This window comes from Nuphar pumila, chromosome 3, assembly GCF_984573655.1.
Source record: "Nuphar pumila chromosome 3, dmNupPumi1.hap1.1, whole genome shotgun sequence".
Classification (NCBI taxonomy): domain Eukaryota; kingdom Viridiplantae; phylum Streptophyta; class Magnoliopsida; order Nymphaeales; family Nymphaeaceae; genus Nuphar; species Nuphar pumila.
The window spans coordinates 141,325,684-141,345,928 of NC_143251.1; the positions used below are offsets into that span (position 1 = coordinate 141,325,684).

The 20,245-nt window shown below is 38.1% G+C and overlaps 1 protein-coding gene across 1 annotated transcript in view; it reads left to right on the forward strand.

Moving 5' to 3' along the window:
- Positions 1-19,679, forward strand: part of SWN (SET domain-containing protein) — a 36,465-nt gene extending 16,786 nt beyond the window's left edge. The window contains exons 9-20 of the mRNA XM_090000341.1: positions 308-461; positions 574-681; positions 769-1,021; positions 4,352-4,505; positions 5,478-5,698; positions 5,910-6,041; positions 6,924-7,014; positions 7,107-7,154; positions 7,235-7,363; positions 17,710-17,787; positions 17,854-18,047; positions 19,335-19,679. Coding sequence (XP_089856467.1) covers positions 308-461; positions 574-681; positions 769-1,021; positions 4,352-4,505; positions 5,478-5,698; positions 5,910-6,041; positions 6,924-7,014; positions 7,107-7,154; positions 7,235-7,363; positions 17,710-17,787; positions 17,854-18,045 — 1,560 coding nt within the window. The 3' untranslated portion in view covers positions 18,046-18,047; positions 19,335-19,679. The remainder of the gene's footprint in view (positions 1-307; positions 462-573; positions 682-768; positions 1,022-4,351; positions 4,506-5,477; positions 5,699-5,909; positions 6,042-6,923; positions 7,015-7,106; positions 7,155-7,234; positions 7,364-17,709; positions 17,788-17,853; positions 18,048-19,334) is intronic.
- Positions 19,680-20,245: the final 566 nt, after the last annotated feature.

The following is a 20,245-nucleotide window of genomic DNA, read 5'->3' on the forward strand; positions in this document are numbered from 1 at the left end:
GTCTGGCATTAATGCTAATCATTTTTCAATGTTTTTTCCTATTTGTTTGCTTTGGCCAAGTTCGAGATTTCTTGGCTTAAAGGCATTTTCCACGGATGCTTTGGGTTATGGGGTATTTCTCATCGGGTATCTTTCTCCAAGCATCTTGTACTTTTAGTGCCTTGCAGTTGAGGGTTGCATTTCCCTTTTTCTCTCTGTTCTTTTTAATACATGGCTTACATTTCATTGATTGATTGATTTAACTCAGTTTATTTCTCGTACAGTGTTACATCATGCTTCCAATTTATGGTTTAGTGCTGCTTCTTAGGGAAAGGAAAATGCTCAAGACACATCTGTTGGTGGGTGTGACTCTTCTTTGAATGGGAAAAAACACACGAATGTGGGAAGCAATGATGATACCTCTCTTTCGTCTCAAACTAATGGCGGCTTAAGTCTGTCAGTGTCTGTTGAGGACTCCACAGGTATGGGAACTCCCTTTTCTCTGTCATCCTGATATTCTGGGATGCATGATTGCTTTTAGAATATCTCATACTGATTGATGGATTTTAACATGACACTTGGGTGAAAACATAGAAGAAGTGAAGCTGGTAAAGCAAGGGAAAAAATCTTTAAGAAAATGTGACCTGGCTGCTGAGGATGACTCCATTAGTAAAAGACAGAAGCGAATTGTTGTTTCTGATGGTATGACAACAAGCAAATGTCTTTCAATGATAAATTTGTCACCTTGGAAAGATTCATGTGACACACAATTAAAAGGCTTTAATGCAGATCAAACATCACAAGAGAAAACCAGGGATACCTCTGCTGGATATGATGACTCTCTGAAACTTGCTTCAGATAGTAAGGATGGTAATGATCTAGAAGCAGTTGCTTCTATTACATCTTTATCTGAGAACTGTGTAGCTAAGCAAGTATGCAGTTTGACCAAAAGACCATATGAAGTGGAACAATGCAGCCATGGATGGAAACTTATTGAAAAGGAGCTTTACTTGAAAGGACTGGAGATATTTGGTAAAAACAGGTAATTTCATTTTTGAGCTTTCTGAATGCATGTGTTAGAACTCATTTGGTTTTTCTACCTTTCAATGTGAATTGAAAGTTGATGTCATCGTGCAATTTTATGTTAGGAAAATGGGGGGAACAATGTATTGTTGATTGACTAAATTAGTAAATTAAAGCATATAATCTAGGAAAAGAAACTGCCAATATGTTTTGTTGGAGTATTTTGTTTGTGTACATTGTGTGTGCATGCATGTATCCACGTAAATGCATGTATGGCCTGTCTGCTCTATTAGACCCCATTTCATGTTGGCATTAATCAGGTTAAATCTAGTCTAGTATGGTCAACTAAGTCTCAGTGGCATTGTCATCCTCTTTGGTTAAAAGTGTAAATCTATGTCACAGTGACACGTGAAAACATGTGATACGGTATGACACTATATGCGTTAGGACATGCCTATGACTTGTGTCATATATTTTGACTATATGTGACCATTTAAATTCAAACTAGTTGGTATGAGAGAGAGAGAGATGTCATCTCCATCTTTTCATCACTCATTACATGTTATCAGTCATCTTTTCACCCATCATGTCACCATTAGTTGATAGAGAGAGGTCCATCACATGTTATTCAAGATGACAAAGCACTCTCATCTCATTTATTGAATTTTACAAAAATACCCTCATAATTAGCAATATAAAATACATTATAAATTATGCTAATTATTATATTAATATTTAATATAAAATACTTTTATAAAACAAAATACAAAAGAACGTTTTAAGTACAAATGAAAATTAGTTTATGTTAATACTACACAGTTATATATATATATATATACTCATTCATGTCGCCGTATCATACTTTTTAAAATTTTGCTGAACCAGTGTCACGTTTATGAGTCACGGACACGTACATACTCATGTCCTTGTGACATAGGTGTAAACCAGCTTAACAATTAACCCCACCCTCAAAACCCATACTCAAATTTGCTAGTTTGGTTTTAAGAGTGCTTGCTGACAACCTCTTTGCCAGATAGGTGGTGGCTGGATGGCACCAGACATTATGTAAATAGGGCCAATGCTGATGACAATGGTGGTGCTGGCGGCTAAATGGTGGCTTGAAAATTAAAGAGTCATGGTTGTTCTTTGTGGGGAAGAGAATGAAATGATAAATAGTTTTTATTTAGTTTCTTAATGTTTTATATGCACTTAGTGCTTGTGTTGTTGCCCCTTGTTGGCTATTGTTTTGTGCTATAGCGGACTTGTGCTTGTACACATTGTGATTGCGATCTTGTAAGCCCTTAATGGCATTGGTTTGTGCCTATGCACTTTTGTGATCATAATCTTGTAAATCCCTTAGTGGCATTGTTTTGTATTTTTTGATATTTCATTACATGATATCAAAGCCATATATATGCAACATGCAATTAAATAATATTTAATGCATGATAACCCAATAAGGTTCATGTACAAGAGGCAAAAGAGTCATTCACACAACCCAAATATGGGTTCGAGCACAAAAGCCACTAAGGACCAAGAGGACATATAAAAATAATAATTTTATTAAGGAGAGAATGTACAAAAAATACATGTAAATTTTTTAAGAAATAACCATTTTTCATACAAGGATAAATGGGCAATGAAAAAGATTAGGAAATACACTGAGAGATTTAAAAAATCCAACATACAACAAGTCATAACAAGAGAAATGATTTTCACGAAGCACGAACTTGAACCAAAAAGTCCCAAGACCTATGTCACACGGACTCTTCTAATAGGGCACCGCAACCGTGTCGCACCCGCATCCAGGTGGGTGCGACACTTGGACACATATTCCTTTGTGTTAGGTGAAGTCAACCACACTGAGGTCTATTTCTATCCAAAAATAGATTCAGTTAATCCTAATCAAGTCCATTTTTATCTATATTGTATATAAATACATAAATGCACACAAATACATGTAGTGTTAACTTAAAACTGTTAAAAATTATATATATATATATATATACACACACACACTCCCCGCACCCCCGCACCCAAGTTTTTTTAAAGTGCCGCATCCGCATCCGCATCCGCACCTGCACCTACGTGACATAGCCCAAGACCCAAATAGGCAAAATACCAAGAATTTTTTTTGTCTCTAATACCATGTAATGAAATCAGGTGGAAAGCAAACCATAATGTGCATAAGCACAAGAACAAGTCCTACAAGGGACAATACAAATGCCAAAGGCAATACAAAAGCACCTAAATGCATACAATGGCTACAAAGAGCCTAAATGTGCACAAACACAAAGGGACAATACACAAACCAATCAATGGCAAATTCATGAGATCATAAGAGACACCAAAGAGCATACACAAAAGAATACAAAAAATATAAAAAAAAATTAATAATCTTTATTGAGATAGAATGCTTAGGTAAGCATTACTTCTAATGAGACAAGAGGTCCCTATCTATACACAAACAAGAGGGCCAAGAGGACCCATATAGATGTTGGGAAAGGCTCCAACAACTAGAAATAATGCAGTTGGAGATTTCCAACAACTATATTCACTAAAAGACAAAACTGAATATAGTTGTTGGAGATTCCCAGCAGCTATATTGATTAAAAGACAAAACTGTCCTTTACAAAAGTGTAAAGGACAAAATAAAAATAAAATAAAAAAAGGTCAGTTCTGCCCCTAAAGGGCAGAACCTATTACATGTACAGAATTACCATTCTGCCTCTAATGAGCAGAGCCTATTACATGTACAAAATTACCACAATACCCCCAAAAGGGTATTACCTATTACAAAGGAAAGAAAAACAGTTTAAAATTATAATATATATATATATACATTTTAACAGAATGAGCGTAAAATTAACAAGCTATGAACAAGTGAAATGTAAAGACAATAAGTTAAAAAATGAAGTATGAGAAATTACTATACTCAGATAAGTCTGACTCCAGTTATTTGACAAGAGCATATTTTTCATTGAATTATGCTTTACAACCATGGTCAGTTATGTGAATGCTTTTCTTATATCCGGTAAGTGTAATATGTTCAAGCTCTCTTGATTCAATGTTGATATAAATCCATGACTGAACTACGTTTTATCCATGGTGCATTATTCATCTAGATATAGGAAAACATATTTATGCCACTTGGCTCTTGGTATTTTGTCAAAGTTTTTTTTTTCCTTGAAATGATTTCTTTTTAGTTTCTGTAAGTTAATTAGGAGGAAACTAATTTTTGCACTATAAATGCTCCAAGTTCCTTTCTTACAATAGTTGAAAAGATGATATGCTAAGTTTTAACAGGTGTGCTCACTTTCTAGATGATGTGACTCTTACACTTTTGCAGCTGCCTTATAGCAAGAAACTTGCTTTCTGGGTTGAAGACTTGCTTAGAGGTGTCAAAGTACATGTTTGATAAGGGAAGTGCTGTGCATCTAACATCTGCTATGTTGCCTGTTTCTTGCTTGGAAGATGTTGAGAAGGTTGATGCTGATTACATGGTTAGGCAACCTTATGCCTATTCACCTCTCTCTCTCTCTCTCTCAGATAAACATGTAAGCGTGCTATTTTGGCACTAATCAATTTCATTTTGAAGCCAGGATATTAAAAAAAGTGAGAAGGTAAAATCTTGGAAAGAATTGAACATATGACATTTAATTTATCTAAGGCTTTAATGTAAGATTAATGATGAAGGAGGTAACTTCAAAACTTAGGTATTGGAGGATTTTGAAGAACAACTTTTGGGTGTTAAGAAGATGAAAAACAACTTCATTTTATTAAAAAATAAAGAAATTTGAAGTTTCGATTTGATTTAGTTCACAGAGCAAATGAGTCAATTGACTTTGGAGTTTGGATGACAATAAGGAGAAAGAGTAATATACCTTTGACCTTTCTTGGTTTAGGGTTTGCCATTTTAGCATAATATTTACCTTTCATGAAAGGACACTTTAGAGGAAAGAATGACTGGATGGTGAGGACAAGACTGTTCTATTTTTAGGGGCATGGTTTTTTTCAAAATTTTGGTTAATGACTTGAGCATGGTGTGAGAAAAATACAAAATACAAATAATGACAAGTTTAAGCTTTTATTTTTTATCACAAGAATCGAAGTTTTCAATCTGTACAAAATATGTTAATAATAGAATTAAGAAATAATGCAAATAATACATGTCATTTAGTGCCGTGGAATGTGTTTCCAATCTCAATCAATTTTGTTTTTTAATTTGATTATTTTATCATAAATGATGTGTTCATCATTCTTCCTCTCTGAAAATTCTGTCCAATATCTTCTTTTCTTTTCTTTTCTTTTCTTGATCTTTCTTGGGATTGGGAAAAGTAACAATTTTTTTCCTTTTCAAATTTCATGTTGTAGTATATGTTTATCTTTATCTACATGTAATCTTATTCATGTCCCTTTTCTTTTGTAGTTTTTTAATGTAATAGTAAGTTGCTAGTTTAATTTTCTTGTGCTAGGAGCAAGAGATTCCTTCTAAAACAAGATTTTGGCGTAGAAGGGGCCGCTCACGTAAGCTGAAGTACACTTGGAAATCCACTGGCCATCCATTAATTCGAAAAAGAATGGCAGATGGGAAACAACAGTCTTGCAAGCAGTATACTCCTTGTGGGTGTCAGCCAATATGTGGGAAGCAGTGTCCATGCTTACATAATGGAACCTGTTGTGAGAAATTCTGTGGGTATGCTAAAAGTTTCACTGAAATGTTTTATGTTTGGAAATGCAATATAAGATGGGGGATAAAAAGCATTCACCAAATAAAAAGGGATTAGAAGCATGTAAATTAACCGAGTTTGCAATTTTCTCATTGTTCAAGGTGTGCACTTAGATATCAGTTCGATAATAGTACCGAGTAAGTCATTGACTCCTATTTCTGATGTTGACACTTGCAGGTGCTCAAAAAGCTGTAAGAATAGGTTTAGAGGTTGCCATTGTGCCAAAAGTCATTGTAGAAGCAGGCAGTGCCCATGTTTTGCAGCGGGGCGTGAATGTGATCCAGATGTTTGCCGAAATTGTTGGGTCAGGTAATGGTTTCTCCTGTCCAAGATATCATATACATGTTCGTTGTGATGACCTGATGTATCTAAGTAGGTCTCTAAAAGTTTTGGCCAAGTGTCCAAACTTGTTAAAAAGAAAACAAAAGACTGCCAAAAAACCGCGATTCTAACAGCTTTAGATCATATAAATAGACTCTGTATTTTTATCCCATGATATGTATTATACTACTATACACTCTTCGAACTAGCTTTAGGGGTATATCATGTAGGTTTTGACCTTAAAAAGTGCTTATATTGCAACTTGTCATATGATATGGTCATGATTTTGACAACATTGATATGATCATCAGACAATGTTAATATCACTCATTAACCATAGGTTGGGGAAGGCTGGCCCAAAGCCCCAACCCCTCCGTCTCTCTTATTCTTGGTTTATGATATATATTTTTTATTACTTGCATTTTTCTTACTTCTCATGTATTCATATATGAAATAATTTTTTTATTTTCCCATTTTTCTTATTTTACAAAATGATTAAAAGATAAATCTAATCGATTCACCCATTCTGCCAATCTGATACCTAATGAAAAGGTAACTTTCCATTTTTGACTCTATGTTTTGTCAAATATGACATCTCCCCCCCCCCCAACACACACACACACAGTTATCTCTGTATGACAAGTGAACACAGGGAAGTGGTTGAAAATCACAAAGAAACAAAACTTGTTTATGAATTCAGAAATTGTGTCCTGTCATATAAAAAGGTATGCATTGTTAATCTATAGGTGATAAATGTGGATTTTTTTTAAATTATCCATAAAAATTCTGTAGAATGCGTACAAAAAGCTGCTTTGTTATCATTTTCCTCTAAAAGTATGTTTTGGACAACTTGAATTATAACTCCTGCAGCTGTGGAGATGGCACGCTGAGTAGCCGACCAACACGAGGAGACAACTATCAATGTGGAAATATGAATCTGTTACTCAAGCAACAACAGAGGGTGAGACATGCAGATATTTTTCCATTGTCTTGAAAAATTTTAGTTTTTGGTGATTCAGAAATTTTAATTTTAGTTTGTTGTACATCAAACAGATCCTATTGGGAAAGTCAGATGTTGCTGGGTGGGGAGCCTTTCTCAAGGTCAGAGAACTAGGTCAAGACCTTATTTTTTACATTTGCTTGCCTATCTTTTAAAACTGCTGTCATCATTATGGTTTCAGAATCCTGTTAATAAAAATGATTATCTCGGAGAGTACACAGGAGAGTTGATATCCCACAAAGAGGCAGATAAACGTGGCAAGATATATGATCGTGCAAATTCGTCTTTCCTTTTTGACTTAAATGATCAGGCAAGTGAACGTTCAGATCTTTTAGGTCTCTTCTATTTTCTTTTATATTGACTGTGCATGAGTTTTACTTTTCTCCCTCCTTTTTTCTAACTTCATTGTGATTCTTTTTCAAAATTTCTTATTATTAACTTAGAAACACGAAGGCTCTGAAAAAAATCTAAGCTTCATGAAGGGAAAGGTCAAATTAAACTGCTTTTCCCCAATATGGCTAATAGTCATCATACACAAGGCGATTCATGCAACTATTTGCACTCATCCCAGGTCCATCCATGAACCAAGCCTAGCAGGTTCTTGATGATTGCATTAGGAGCTTGCAAGAACATTCAGTTATATTTGTCAAATTAAACTGCTTTTCCCCAATATGGCTAATAGTCATCATACACAAGGCGATTCATGCAACTATTTGCACTCATCCCAGGTCTATATATGAACCAAGCCTAGCAGGTTCATGATGATTGCATTAGGAGCTTGCAAGAACATTGAGTTGAATTTGTCAAATTAAATGCTAGAATCACCACCTATGTCAAGTAGGAATGCTTCTCATCAAGTGTGTTCTTTTATTCAGGTCTTTTAGGATGGCAACTAGGTAATGCTAGCAAATTCCCTCATTTTCTTAGATACTATAGACAAGGTGGAGTCATTAGACCACATAATCAAGAGGCCCTGGCCATGATTCATCAGTTCAGAGTCATGGGGTCCTAACTCCTAACCTGAGCATTTTAGGTACTTTCTCCTAAGCATCTTAGTCATCCTAGCCATGTTGAGTAGGAAGCTTGATTGTGCACTTAAGGCTAACCTTTCTGCCTCTTGGTCAACATTGCTGCTGTCCTAAATTTACATGCATGAATTATCTTCACTATTTCGACATAAATGACATAAGAATACAAGATATGCCTATTCAACAATGCCATAAGTTTCAGTATTTAGGGTCTATATTACAACAAAATGGGGGATTTGAAGAAGATATTACTAATATGATCAATGCCGATCGGGTTAAGTGAGGATAGACTAGTGATGTGTTATGTGATAGAAAAGTACCTCTATGACTGAAAAGACATTTTTACAAGGCTGCTATAAGACCAGCATTATTATATAGAGCTGAATGTTGGGCGACTAAAAAGCGACAAGAAGATAGAGTGCACGTTGCAGAGACATGTATGCTAAGATGGATGTCTGGGTTTACAAGAAAAGATAAAATTAGAAATGAATATATTAGAATGTGCTTGAGAGTTAGACCAATAAAAGATAAAATATGTGAATGCATGAAGACCTCTCACAACACCTATGAGAAAGGTTGACATGGTACAAGTAGAAAGAGCTAGGAAAATAAGAAGACTTCTGAAGACTTGGAAGGAAGCAATTATAAGTGACATGAAAGGTTGTAAAGTGACCGAAGTTTTAGCTCTAGATAGATCGGAATGGAAACATAGGACTCGTAAAGCCGGCCCCATGTTAGTTGGGATAAGGCTTAATGATGATGTAGAATTATCTTCACTGCATATTTTAAAATGTTGTTCATGGGGATGACACAAATATGAGAGTACTGTGCAAAACATATTTCGGTATTTTTTAGTCCATTGACAATAATAGGTAATTTGGTGCTCCCTCTTGAAGCCTACATGCATTGTGTAAGACCATGGTTTGGACAGCAAAAGTTTGGATGTGAAGAAGAATGAGACCGGGTAAAATGGTTTAGCAACTGCATATTCGTCTAGGAGAAAGATGAAATCAGACCAGCCATATACTCAATTTGTATGTACTTTTGTCACCAATGAACCTCCAAACATTAGCTGATTGAATTACACTCACTATCACCTACACATCGTAGCCAATGTATTTCTGATGTTAAGACAGCTAGGTTTTAGCCTTAATTAGTAGTCTACATGTTGCTGATTGTGCTACCTACATTGAGTTATGAAACCATTGAATCACCAAGAAATATATGAGACTTGTAGTGGAATATCTATCTAAAGGTTTCTTTGACAAAGACGTATGTGAAAAGTAAACTACTACCAAAAGGAAGAATAAAGAAAGGATAGAGATACATACTTGATAGTATCTCTAGCGTAGTAGTTAGTGTATAATACTGATACTGGGGTTACGGTTCTGAGGCTGTGATGCAGTGGATAATGAGATGTAAAACATAGATTTGGCCCTGAAACAATCAAATAGATCAAACTCTACCAGTTGTGTACTAAACCATGATGCCTTGTTATGCGGCATGTTGCTTCACTCTTGTTTTCCATGTTAAATCACCAGAAGGCAGAACTAACCTTTGGATGACGGTTGGCATGATCTATTTAGTATTTGATATGCTAAAACCGACTCCAGCGCCATCATTCGGGCTATCCTTAAGCCACACAAATCTTCATGAAATGCATGCCATTGTTTGCTCTCCTCAAAAAATGGATCTTACTATTAGAAAAGGAGTCTTCACGTTCAGCTGTGTAGGAAAAGAAGGAACGAAATAACGGAAGAAGGGGCTGCAGGAAGAAAAGACGCTAGAGCCTCAGTCTGCGTCTATCAATGTATTAATAATATATTGAGTACATAATTTTAGGGTACGAAAATACCCTCTAGCAATATCTTAAATTACATTACATAATAACTGGATCTTGACCCGGTTCAGTACATGGATCGGGTCGGCTCCTGTACATACACAAGTTGGGTCCAGGACCCAATAACGACTTCTTTTCAGCCTCCCTCAAGTTGTGCATGGTCCTGGACCATGAACAACTTGCCTTTCAGAAACCAAAATCTATCCTTTGTCAGCCCTTTGGTGAAAATATCAGCAACTTGTTTTTCAGTTCGCACAAACATGGGCTAAATCTCCTTTTTTTCAACCTTTTTCCTAACAAAATGTTGATCTATCTCAATATGCTTTGTTCGACTATGATGAATGGGATTGAAAGACATATCGATGGCACTTTGATTGTCACACAGTAGCAGTGATCGAGCAATTGGTTCTCCCATTTCCGTTAAGAGATGCCTTATCCATGTGGCTTCAGCAGTGCCAGCTGCCATCGACCTGTATTCAGCCTCAGTACTTGACCTAGCAACCGCCTTCTGTTTTCTATTGCTCCAAGATACCATGTTCGATCCAATGAAGCTGCAATAACCAGATACTAATCGTCGTTCATCTGGATCACCCGCCCTATCAGCATCAGCATAAATAATGATCTCATGGCCGCCGCCTGGATCTAATTCACTTTTCTTGTATACCAGCCCATCACCAATTGTACCCTTCAGATGACGAAGTATTCGTTTGACTGCCTCCATATGCGACGTATGAGGTTCATGCATAAACTGAGACACCCGATTAACCGAATACACTATATCAGGTCTAGTAAAAGTCAGGTATTGTAGCATGCCAACTATGCTACGATACTTAGTGGGATCTCCATATATATCCCCTTCTTTAGAATTCAATTTCTGATGAATGGCACTTGGAGTTGCTAATGGCTTACAATCTGTCATGTCTGCCCTGCTGAGAATGTCCAACGTGTATTTGTGTTGAGTAAGTGTGAGTGTATCACATCTTTTATCAACTTCCACCCCAAGAAAATACCGCAGCTCTCCTAAATCTTTCATTTTGAATCTCTGATTTAATAACTTCTTTACCTCCTCAATGTGACTTTTGCAATTCCCTGTGATGATGATATCATCAACATATATCAATAGAAGAGTAGTGACATCTCATTCATTGTGAATGAATAACGAGTGATCCAGAAAGGACCGAGAAAAGCCATGCCTTTGTATCTCTAGTGAAAAACTCTTGAACCAGGAACGAGAAGCTTGTTTCAATCCATAGAGTGCCCTCTTTAGTTTGCATACATACTGCTTGGCGTCTCGTTCTGCATACCCAGTGGGTTGTTCCATGTAGACTTCCTCTTTTAAATCCTCGTGTAAAAATGCATTTTTTACATCTAATTGGCTCAATGTCCATCCATGTTCAATGGATAGACTCAACACAATACGAATGGTTCCCATCTTAACCACAGGACTGAAAGTTTCATCGAAGTCTTGTCCTTGTTCTTGTGTGAATCTCTTGGCTACAAGTCTAGCTTTATACCTTTCGATGCTTTCATCTGGTTTATACTTTATCTTGTATACCCATTTTGACCAAACGACATTTCTATTTAGTGGTCTAGGCACAATCTCCCATGTCCCACATTCATGTAAGGCTTCCATTTCTTCATTCATTGCTTCGACCCATCTTCTAGAACTTGCAGCTTGATAGAACATGAGAGGCTCATCCTCTTTATTTATGGACGTCAAGAATAGTTGAAAATCCAATGAAATTTTTTTATAGCTTACCCACCTGTCAAGCGGATGTCGAATCCGTGAGGATCTTCTGATATCCATCATCTGTGGAGCAGGATCAGAAGGATCTGTATCTGTACAAGGAATGGATGAGGGCTCTTTCTCTCGCCGGGTGTATACAACACCCTTATACCTTGTTGGCTCCAAGTTTTGTGTGACAATCTCTTCTGTTTGAGTTGTATTTGCTGATTCTTCATATATCTCCTTTTGACTGCAGTCTGCTGGGCAATCTTCCTTAGCACTGGAGAAGAGTTTTGAATTTAACCATGGGTAGTATACCTCAACACTGGGACTTGAGTTAACAACATGAAGACTTGAATTAGGCGGCTTATCATCAAAATTCATTTCATCAAAAACTACATTTCTCGATATTTTGACGCGCTTACTCAATGGATCATAACACCTATACCCTTTGTAGTCTTCAGCATATCCCATAAACCTGCATTTTAAGGCTTTGTCTTGAAACTTATGTCTCAATGAGCTGTCAATGTGAACATAGCAAATAGACCCAAACACACGTAATTCATGATAATCGGGTTGTATGCCAAATAGAGAAAAATATGGTGACTTATTTTCTAAAATGGTCATGGGCAGTCGATTTATCACATGAACTGTGGAATGAAAGGCTTCAATTCATAGTGCTACAGGAAGATTGCTCCCGTGCATCATGCTCATTGCACCCTCAACAATATGTCGATGCTTCCTCTCAGCAATCCCATTTTGTTGAGGTGTATGTGGGCAAGACACTCTTCTCTTTATCCCATTATGTTAAAGAAAACTAACAAAGTCACTAGAGGCGAATTCACCTTTTCCATCACATTGGAAATTGAGAATGTTGGTAGAGAAATGGTTTTGAACAAAGGAATGAAATTTCTGAAACAATCCAAAAACTTCTGATTTGTGCTTCATGAAAAATATCCAAGTATAACGTGAATAACTATCAACGAAAATGAGATAATATTTACTGTCAGAAAGAGAAGCAATTGGGGCAGGACCCCAGACATCAGAACATATGACCTCAAAGGGCCTTGAAGCTCTCTTATTAATGGAATTGAATGGCAAAACACGACTCTTACATAAATGATAACCTATGTCACAGGGATTCGGCTAGCAGGGTGCCGCACCCGCGTCGACGCGACTCGACGCGGGTGCGGCACCGGGTGCGGTCAACCCGATCCTGGGTGTGTTGACCGCACCCAGGATCATTTAAGTCCATTTTTTTGGATTTTTTTTTTTTAAAATTTGCCCTATGAAATGGGTTGCAAATTTTTTTTTAAAAAAAAATCTGCTGACAGCAGCTGCTGCTCCTAATCCTTCTTTTTAGTATGCTGACAATTGCTTATCCTAATCCTTTTTTTCGTAAAGGATTTTCTCTCTCCATAATAAATGATAGACAGCTGCTGACAGCAGCTGCTGCTCCTAATCCTTCTTTTTCGTAAAGGATTTCCTCTCTCCATAATAAATGATAATGATGGTGGTAGCATTGCTGGCTATTAGTATTCACTGTTCTCCTGACGAGATGGGTGCGTGTAGCTGTATATAAAATGAAATTTGAAAAAACCCGCATCGGGGGAACCCCCCGACCCCCTTATATATATTACATTTTTGCCCCTGCCGCACCCTCGCACCCGGGTTTTTTGGAAGTGCTGAATCCCCGCACCCATGTGTCATAGATGACAACTAGAACACTTTATATCAATGACTTCTGAACTCAGACTGGACTTAGGAATGAGATTATTCGAGACAAGTTTTTCAATAAAACGACGACTACAATGACCCAGACGACTATGCCAAAGTCTTGGCTTATTACATTCAGAAATGGCAAACACAAACTCAGGAGCGAGAAATTGATGTTGGTGAGGCTTCAAGGATGAATAATCAGAATGAACAGAGGAAGGATCTTCTTGAAAGATGTACGTGTTGCCCCATCTTTTTCCCTCAGCGAATGTCTTCCTCGTGCGAAGATCCTTAACATAAACAGAAGAGGGAGTAAATTCAATTGAAGCATTAACATCATCAACAAGTTTTGAAACAGAAAGATTGTTCTTCTGAATATTAGGAGCATGAATAACATTTGGAAGATTAAGAGAGGACTTAGACATGGGTATAATGGCATTTCCAATGTGTGAGATAGATTGATGAGAACCGTCTCCCGTGACTATGCTATTCTTACCAACATAAGGAGAGAGATTCAAGAGTTTACCCGCATCACCCGTGACATGAGTCGCTGCTCCGGAGTCGACGTACCAAGTGCCTTTATCATTTTGCTTCATATTCAAGTCTGCCAAGGCTGCCAACAACAACTCTTTTACTTCTCCATCCCTCCTAGCCTCTGCTTGTGGAACTTTTCCCTTGTTTTGAGGGTTGAACCAACAATTTGCTTTAATATGCCCTTTCTTATTACATAAAAAACATGTGGGAATGGGCCTTTGTCCTTGTATATTGGGCGTTGGAAGTATACCATGACCTCCAAAAGTATTTCTCCCTTGGCCTCCCTTTCCTCGAAAGAAATTTCCTCTACCTCTACCATAAGTCATTCCAGTGGCCAGCACATCTTGGGTTCTTGAATGTCCATGAATGTCTTCAGAAGATCCGTTCAGAGTCATTTCATATTGCAATAGTTTGGCACGAAGGTCTTCAAATTTTGGAAGTTCTAGTAAACATAATAAGTCGTCGTCATAACATGATAATCTGGCCCCAACCCACTCAAAGTTTGTTGTACCTTATCCTTTTCACTGACGAGGCACCCCACAATAGCCAGTTGATCCGTGATGCCTTTCATTTTGTTCAGGTATTCCATAATAGACATGGAATCTTTCTTCAACATTTGAAATTCTCGCTTGAGAAACATGATTCTCGCCTCAGAGATCTGCGAATATGTCTGAACTAGCTTGTCCCACAGCTCTTTGGCCAAACAATCATCAGGAATGGCTACAAGAACCTCTTGTGAGAGAGTTGAAGTGATGTATGCCACTAACGATTGATCCCTTTTCAACCAAGTAACATATTCTAGATTCTTGAGAAGAACAATAGATTGCGCCCCTTTATTGTCCGTCTTTTCCTGCGAAATGAACTCTGGAGGAGGTGGGACCGATCTATCCAGATGACCAGAGAGGTCCTGACTCCTTATGAACGGAACAATCTGTCTTTTCCAGGTTAAGAAGTTGAAATTATTCAGTTTTTCAGAGACTAGTTGACCGAGAAAGTTAGAGGAGAGACCTGACTGCGGAAGAGGGGAATCCATTTGAGAGGAAAGTAAATTATGACAGAAATCGGCACAGAGATATGAAAGAAAGTTATGACAGAGAATAAAAGTTTGACAGAGAATGAGATAATATTCAGATAGAAAAATAAATAGATGATCGTATATACTATTTCAGAACTGTGTAAGACACACAGTAGATCTGAAATAATATTCAGTTATGTGAGGCAAATAATGAAGAACTCGTGTGGACAGAAGAAACGAGAAAGGACAGATAACCAGCAGGTATAAGGAATAAAAGGAATAGAAAGGGAAGCTCGGCTTTTGCGAGATACAGGAGAAAGGGAATCAGATTCACATGCCTAAGCAAATCACGTGAAGAGTTAGAAAGTAAAACAAGGGAAGAAGGGCCAGGTTCACGTGATTAGGCAAATCGCATGAGAGGATAGGACTCGACTTTGGATTTTGCAAAAAAAAGGGAAGGAAGATAGTTGGAAACAGAATCCACTAGGTAACAGCAGACTGAATATGATTCAGATCTGCGATGGAAGATAGAGAAGATGAAGAATAACTTGACAGAAAAAGAGAAACGAGAATAACCTGTCGACGAGGAGAGAAAATCGACTTTTCACGTTGATAGAGTGAAGCCGAGACAGCTCTTCACACCCAGAAGTCACGCTGCTCTGATACCATATTAGAAAAGAAGTCTTCACGTTCAGCTGTGTAGGAAAACAAACAACAACAACAACAACAACTACGCCTTCATCCCAAAACAATTGGGGTCAGCGATATGAACCAAAAAAGAAATTCATTTTGGGTCTTCCACATGAATCCTTTTCCTCCAATCATTTCTATCCAACGCCATGTCCTCGGTGAGGTTCAAAGCATTCATATCCTTTCCTATCATCTCCATCCAAGTCTTCCTAGGCCTACCCCGACCTCTTTTAACTAATATATTTTCCCATTTCTCCAACCTTCTAACTGGAGCATCATTAGGCCTTCGCCGAATATGTCCAAACCACCGTAAACGATTCTCTCGCATCTTATTTTCAATGGGTGCAACACCTACCTTCTTACGTATCTCTTCGTTCCGAATCTTATCTTTTATTGTATTTCCACACATCCATCTAAGCATCCGCATCTCAGCTACACTCATTTTTTGAATATGATGTCTCTTGGCAGCCCAACATTCCGTACCATATAGTAAAGCGGGTCTAATAGTCGTCCTATAAAACTTTCCCTTCAACCGCAATGGCATTCTACGATCGCACAGCACTCCAGTAGCACTTTTCCATTTCATCCACCCAACCTTTATCCTATGATTTACATCTCCATCAATTTCTCCATACTTTTGAATGATGGATCCCAAATATTTGAAATAATCATTCACCGGTATATCTTGCTCACCAAGCTTCACTACACTCCCATCACTACTTCGTTACTTACTAAACCGACATTCCATATATTCAGTCTTACTCTTACTCAACTTAAAACCTCTAGCTTCCAATGTCTGTCTCCATAATTCTAACTTAGCATTAACCCCAGCTCTAGACTCATCAATCAAAACAATATCATCAGCAAACAACATACACCACGGTACATTTTCTTGAATTGATCTCGTAAGCTCATCCATCACTATTGCAAATAGGAAAGGGCTTAAAGCAGATCCTTGATGTAACCCAACCGTTATCGGGAAATTGGTTGTCACCCCTCCACAAGTGCGGACATTGGTTACTACTCCTTCAAACATATCTTTAATTATACTAATGTACTTGAGAGAAACACCTTTCTTCATCATTGTCCACCAGAGAACGTCCCTAGGTACTCTATCGTATGCCTTCTCTAAATCAATAAAAACCATATGCAAATCTTTGTTCCTCTCTCTATATCTTTCAATAAGTTGTCTAAGAAGATGTATAGCTTCCATAGTTGATCTTCCAGGCATAAAACCAAATTGATTCTCCGATATCATGACAACCTTCCTCAACCTAGACTCAATCACCCTCTCCCAAAGTTTCATAGTATGACTCATGAGTTTTATACCACGATAGTTTGTGCAATCTTGTATATCACCCTTATTCTTATATAAAGGCACCAAAGTACTCTTCCTCCACTCATTAGGCATCTTCTTTTCAGCTGTGTAGGAAAAGAAGGAACAAAATAACGGAAGAAGGGGCTGCAGGAAGAAAAGACGTCAGAGCCTCAGTCTGCGTCTATCAATGTATTAATAATATATTGAGTACATAATTTTAGGGTACGAAAATACCCTCTAGCAATATCTTAAATTACATTACATAATAACTGGATCTTGACCCGGTTCAGTACATGGATCGGGTCGAGTCCTGTACATACACAAGTTGGGTCCAGGACCCAATAACGACTTCTTTTCACTTACAACTAATTGGCTAGGGCTAGTCAAGAAAAAAAGTGTGCAACCCATATGCTACTGTGGTTCATGACCATATTAGACTTTCCATTCCTCTGTCACACGCACATATGTGTAAGATTAATATGGTTCAAATTAATCCATTTTCTCTAAGTTTCCCTTTTCAGTGTTTATACTTAATTTTCTAGATTCTTGGGTGGGTGGATGTGGGAGTTGCCTTCTCTTTAGTAGGGTCTTGCTACTTCCTAGTTTCTTTCATGTTTTGCACCACCTTTTAAGGTCTTTCAGCATCTTTTTGGGAGTTTTATTTTTTGAACTCTTAAAATTATTTGCTTCCTTTTTGGCTTGTCTTTTTTCTGTCTTACCATGTAGATCCATCTATATTTATTTCCCCATGCATGAACTCATGATCTCATAACAGAGTTTTTTCTGCAGTTTGTCCTTGATGCATATCGTAAAGGTGACAAGCTAAAGTTTGCCAATCATTCATCAAATCCAAATTGCTATGCAAAGGTGTGCTGATTTCTGATGGTTCACATGCATCTTCTTGCCGCTTTGAGTTCATGTTTGCTTGTGCAGGTGATGATGGTTGCTGGAGATCATAGAGTTGGTATCTTTGCAAAGGAACATATTGATGTTGGCGAGGAGTTGTTCTATGATTACCGTTATGAACCTGACAGAGCACCTGATTGGGCACGGAAACCTGAAAGTTCCAATTCAAAGAAAGATGATGCCCCTGCTTCTCATGGACGTGCAAAAAAGGTTGCCTAATGGTTAGTGAATTTATTTACTGTTAAATAAGTTTTATCATTGACAAATGGAAAAAAAGAACAGAAAATGACCATACTGTCATTGTAAAATGCCATGTTTTTGGAAATGCCTCACAATTTGCCAAAATTCTCCCCATGTCCAAAATTCTGGTTCCCGACATTTTTACCCTTTGCAAACCTCTTGACATATATATATATATATATATATATATATATATATATATATATATATATATATATATATATATATATATATATGAGAAATGCATAGCTGTGCAACTCTTAGCAGCGCAATGAGAGTGCAAGATTGCTAGCCGTTGAATCTTATTAAGACCCAACTGCTAGCAATAGCCCTACTAAAGATATCGGTCGTTAGGAAATTTTGCCCATTTTCGCTGCTCCTCTCTCTCTCTCTCTCTCTCATTCTCCTTCTCGCCTTCCCTCTCCTTCCCGAGCTTGAGCAGACGAAAAGCACCACTGGAGACAACCACCCTCTCCTGCTCTGTCGAGCACCACTCCGTCGCCTTGATCCCGTCCTATTTGTCACTCTCGTCGAGCACCGTCGGAGGTGCCTCCCCTGAGACGTCGAGCACCACATCCACATCTCCTCCCACTCCCGCTGTCCACCAGTCTCTCTCTCTCTCTCTCCAGGTGAGGCCTGTGAACCCTTGCTTGAGCCAGCCTCAGGCTCGAGCCATGAGCAGGGTTTCTACCGGCCGATGGTGGTACACAGCCTTGCCTGGGTTTTTTCCTTTGGGGGGCGGGGGGGGGGGTGATTTTCTGCAGGGGCAGTTAGAGCAGGGAACCAAACCCTGCTCATGGCTCGCAGCCTAAGGGGAACCCTTGCTTGAACCAACCTCAGGCTCGAGCCAGGGTTTGGCTACTACCGGCTGATGGTGTTGCACCCAGCCTCAGCCTCGCCTGTTTTTTTTTAGGGGTGTGGGGGGTTGGGGATTTGATTTTCTGCAGGGGCGGTTAGAGCAGGGAACCAAACCCTGCTCGTGGCTCACAAACTGAGGGGATGGATGTACATGTGGTTTGATTTTTTTTTTTTTTTGATGATGGATCTACGTGTGAGTTTCTGGGTCTTTGGAAATTTTTTATTTTGTTTTGTTGGTTTCTCTGTTTGGTGCGGGAGATGGATTTTCTGAAGTCATTGTGGTCATGGTGAAATTTGGTTTTTCTTGTGTTATTTGCAGAATCGGTATTTTCTGATTTTCATCTTCTGCAGTCTTTATGATACTTTCTTCTCTTCAAAGGAATGATAAGGTGCATTTTTTCTTTCTTCAGGTATAGTCCCTGTAAAATTACTAAACCTCCGAAAGAGACAGAAGATCAAACCCATTGATGAACCTTATAATGGATGCTAACGTGAACCTCGGGAAGGCCTGGATCATGGATGCTAACATTATGTTAGTTGAATGAAATGGCTGGACTTGAATGAATTTCAGCTAAAATCCAATCCATCGATGAAATGGCTTCTTATTGTTTGATTTAAGATGGGCATTTTTCCTGACATCATCGATGAAATGGCTTCTTATTGTTTTGCTGAATGTATCTATGCATCCCCACTTTAACCGACTGTGATTTCCTTATTTAGCATTAGTTCATCTTAAATTTATTGTCTAGTAGCAATCGTCCAATTTTTCCTTTATTCTGTGAGCTCATTGCTTGTCTCTTTGATAAGTTGTTAATTGGTTTTGCTTTTTGTGCACCTTAAGAATTTGTTCAAGTTGTTAAAGTGGCAAGAGTAGGCCCTTGAGTAGAAGTGGTAAGGTCGGATAGAGTCTGATCGACCAGTGGGTCCTAACATGGTTATATGATCCTGCTCAAGTCATCTGCTTGACTTCTGTCTCAACCACACATCCCCAAATGAGAGGTCAGCCACGCTTTTTGAATGACACAGATGGCCACCAACCCCAACTTTTTTCTGCTCGCTCTCCAGTCAATATGAAAACACCAATGAAGGTGTCAATAGTAAATGGTTGTGCAATACATGTGGTCATCTGTCATAAATGCTTGCCCACATACACCCTCATGCAAGAGTGGCTTCTTCTCATGGTTGCAAATTTTTCCACGATAGCAATGTTGAAGAAATGTCAGATGAATGTGTAAAACATGGTACATGGATCTATAATACCTCACTTTGCTCAAATGATTTCTAAAAGATGTCAGTAGGCCAGACAAGGGAAAAAAATCAA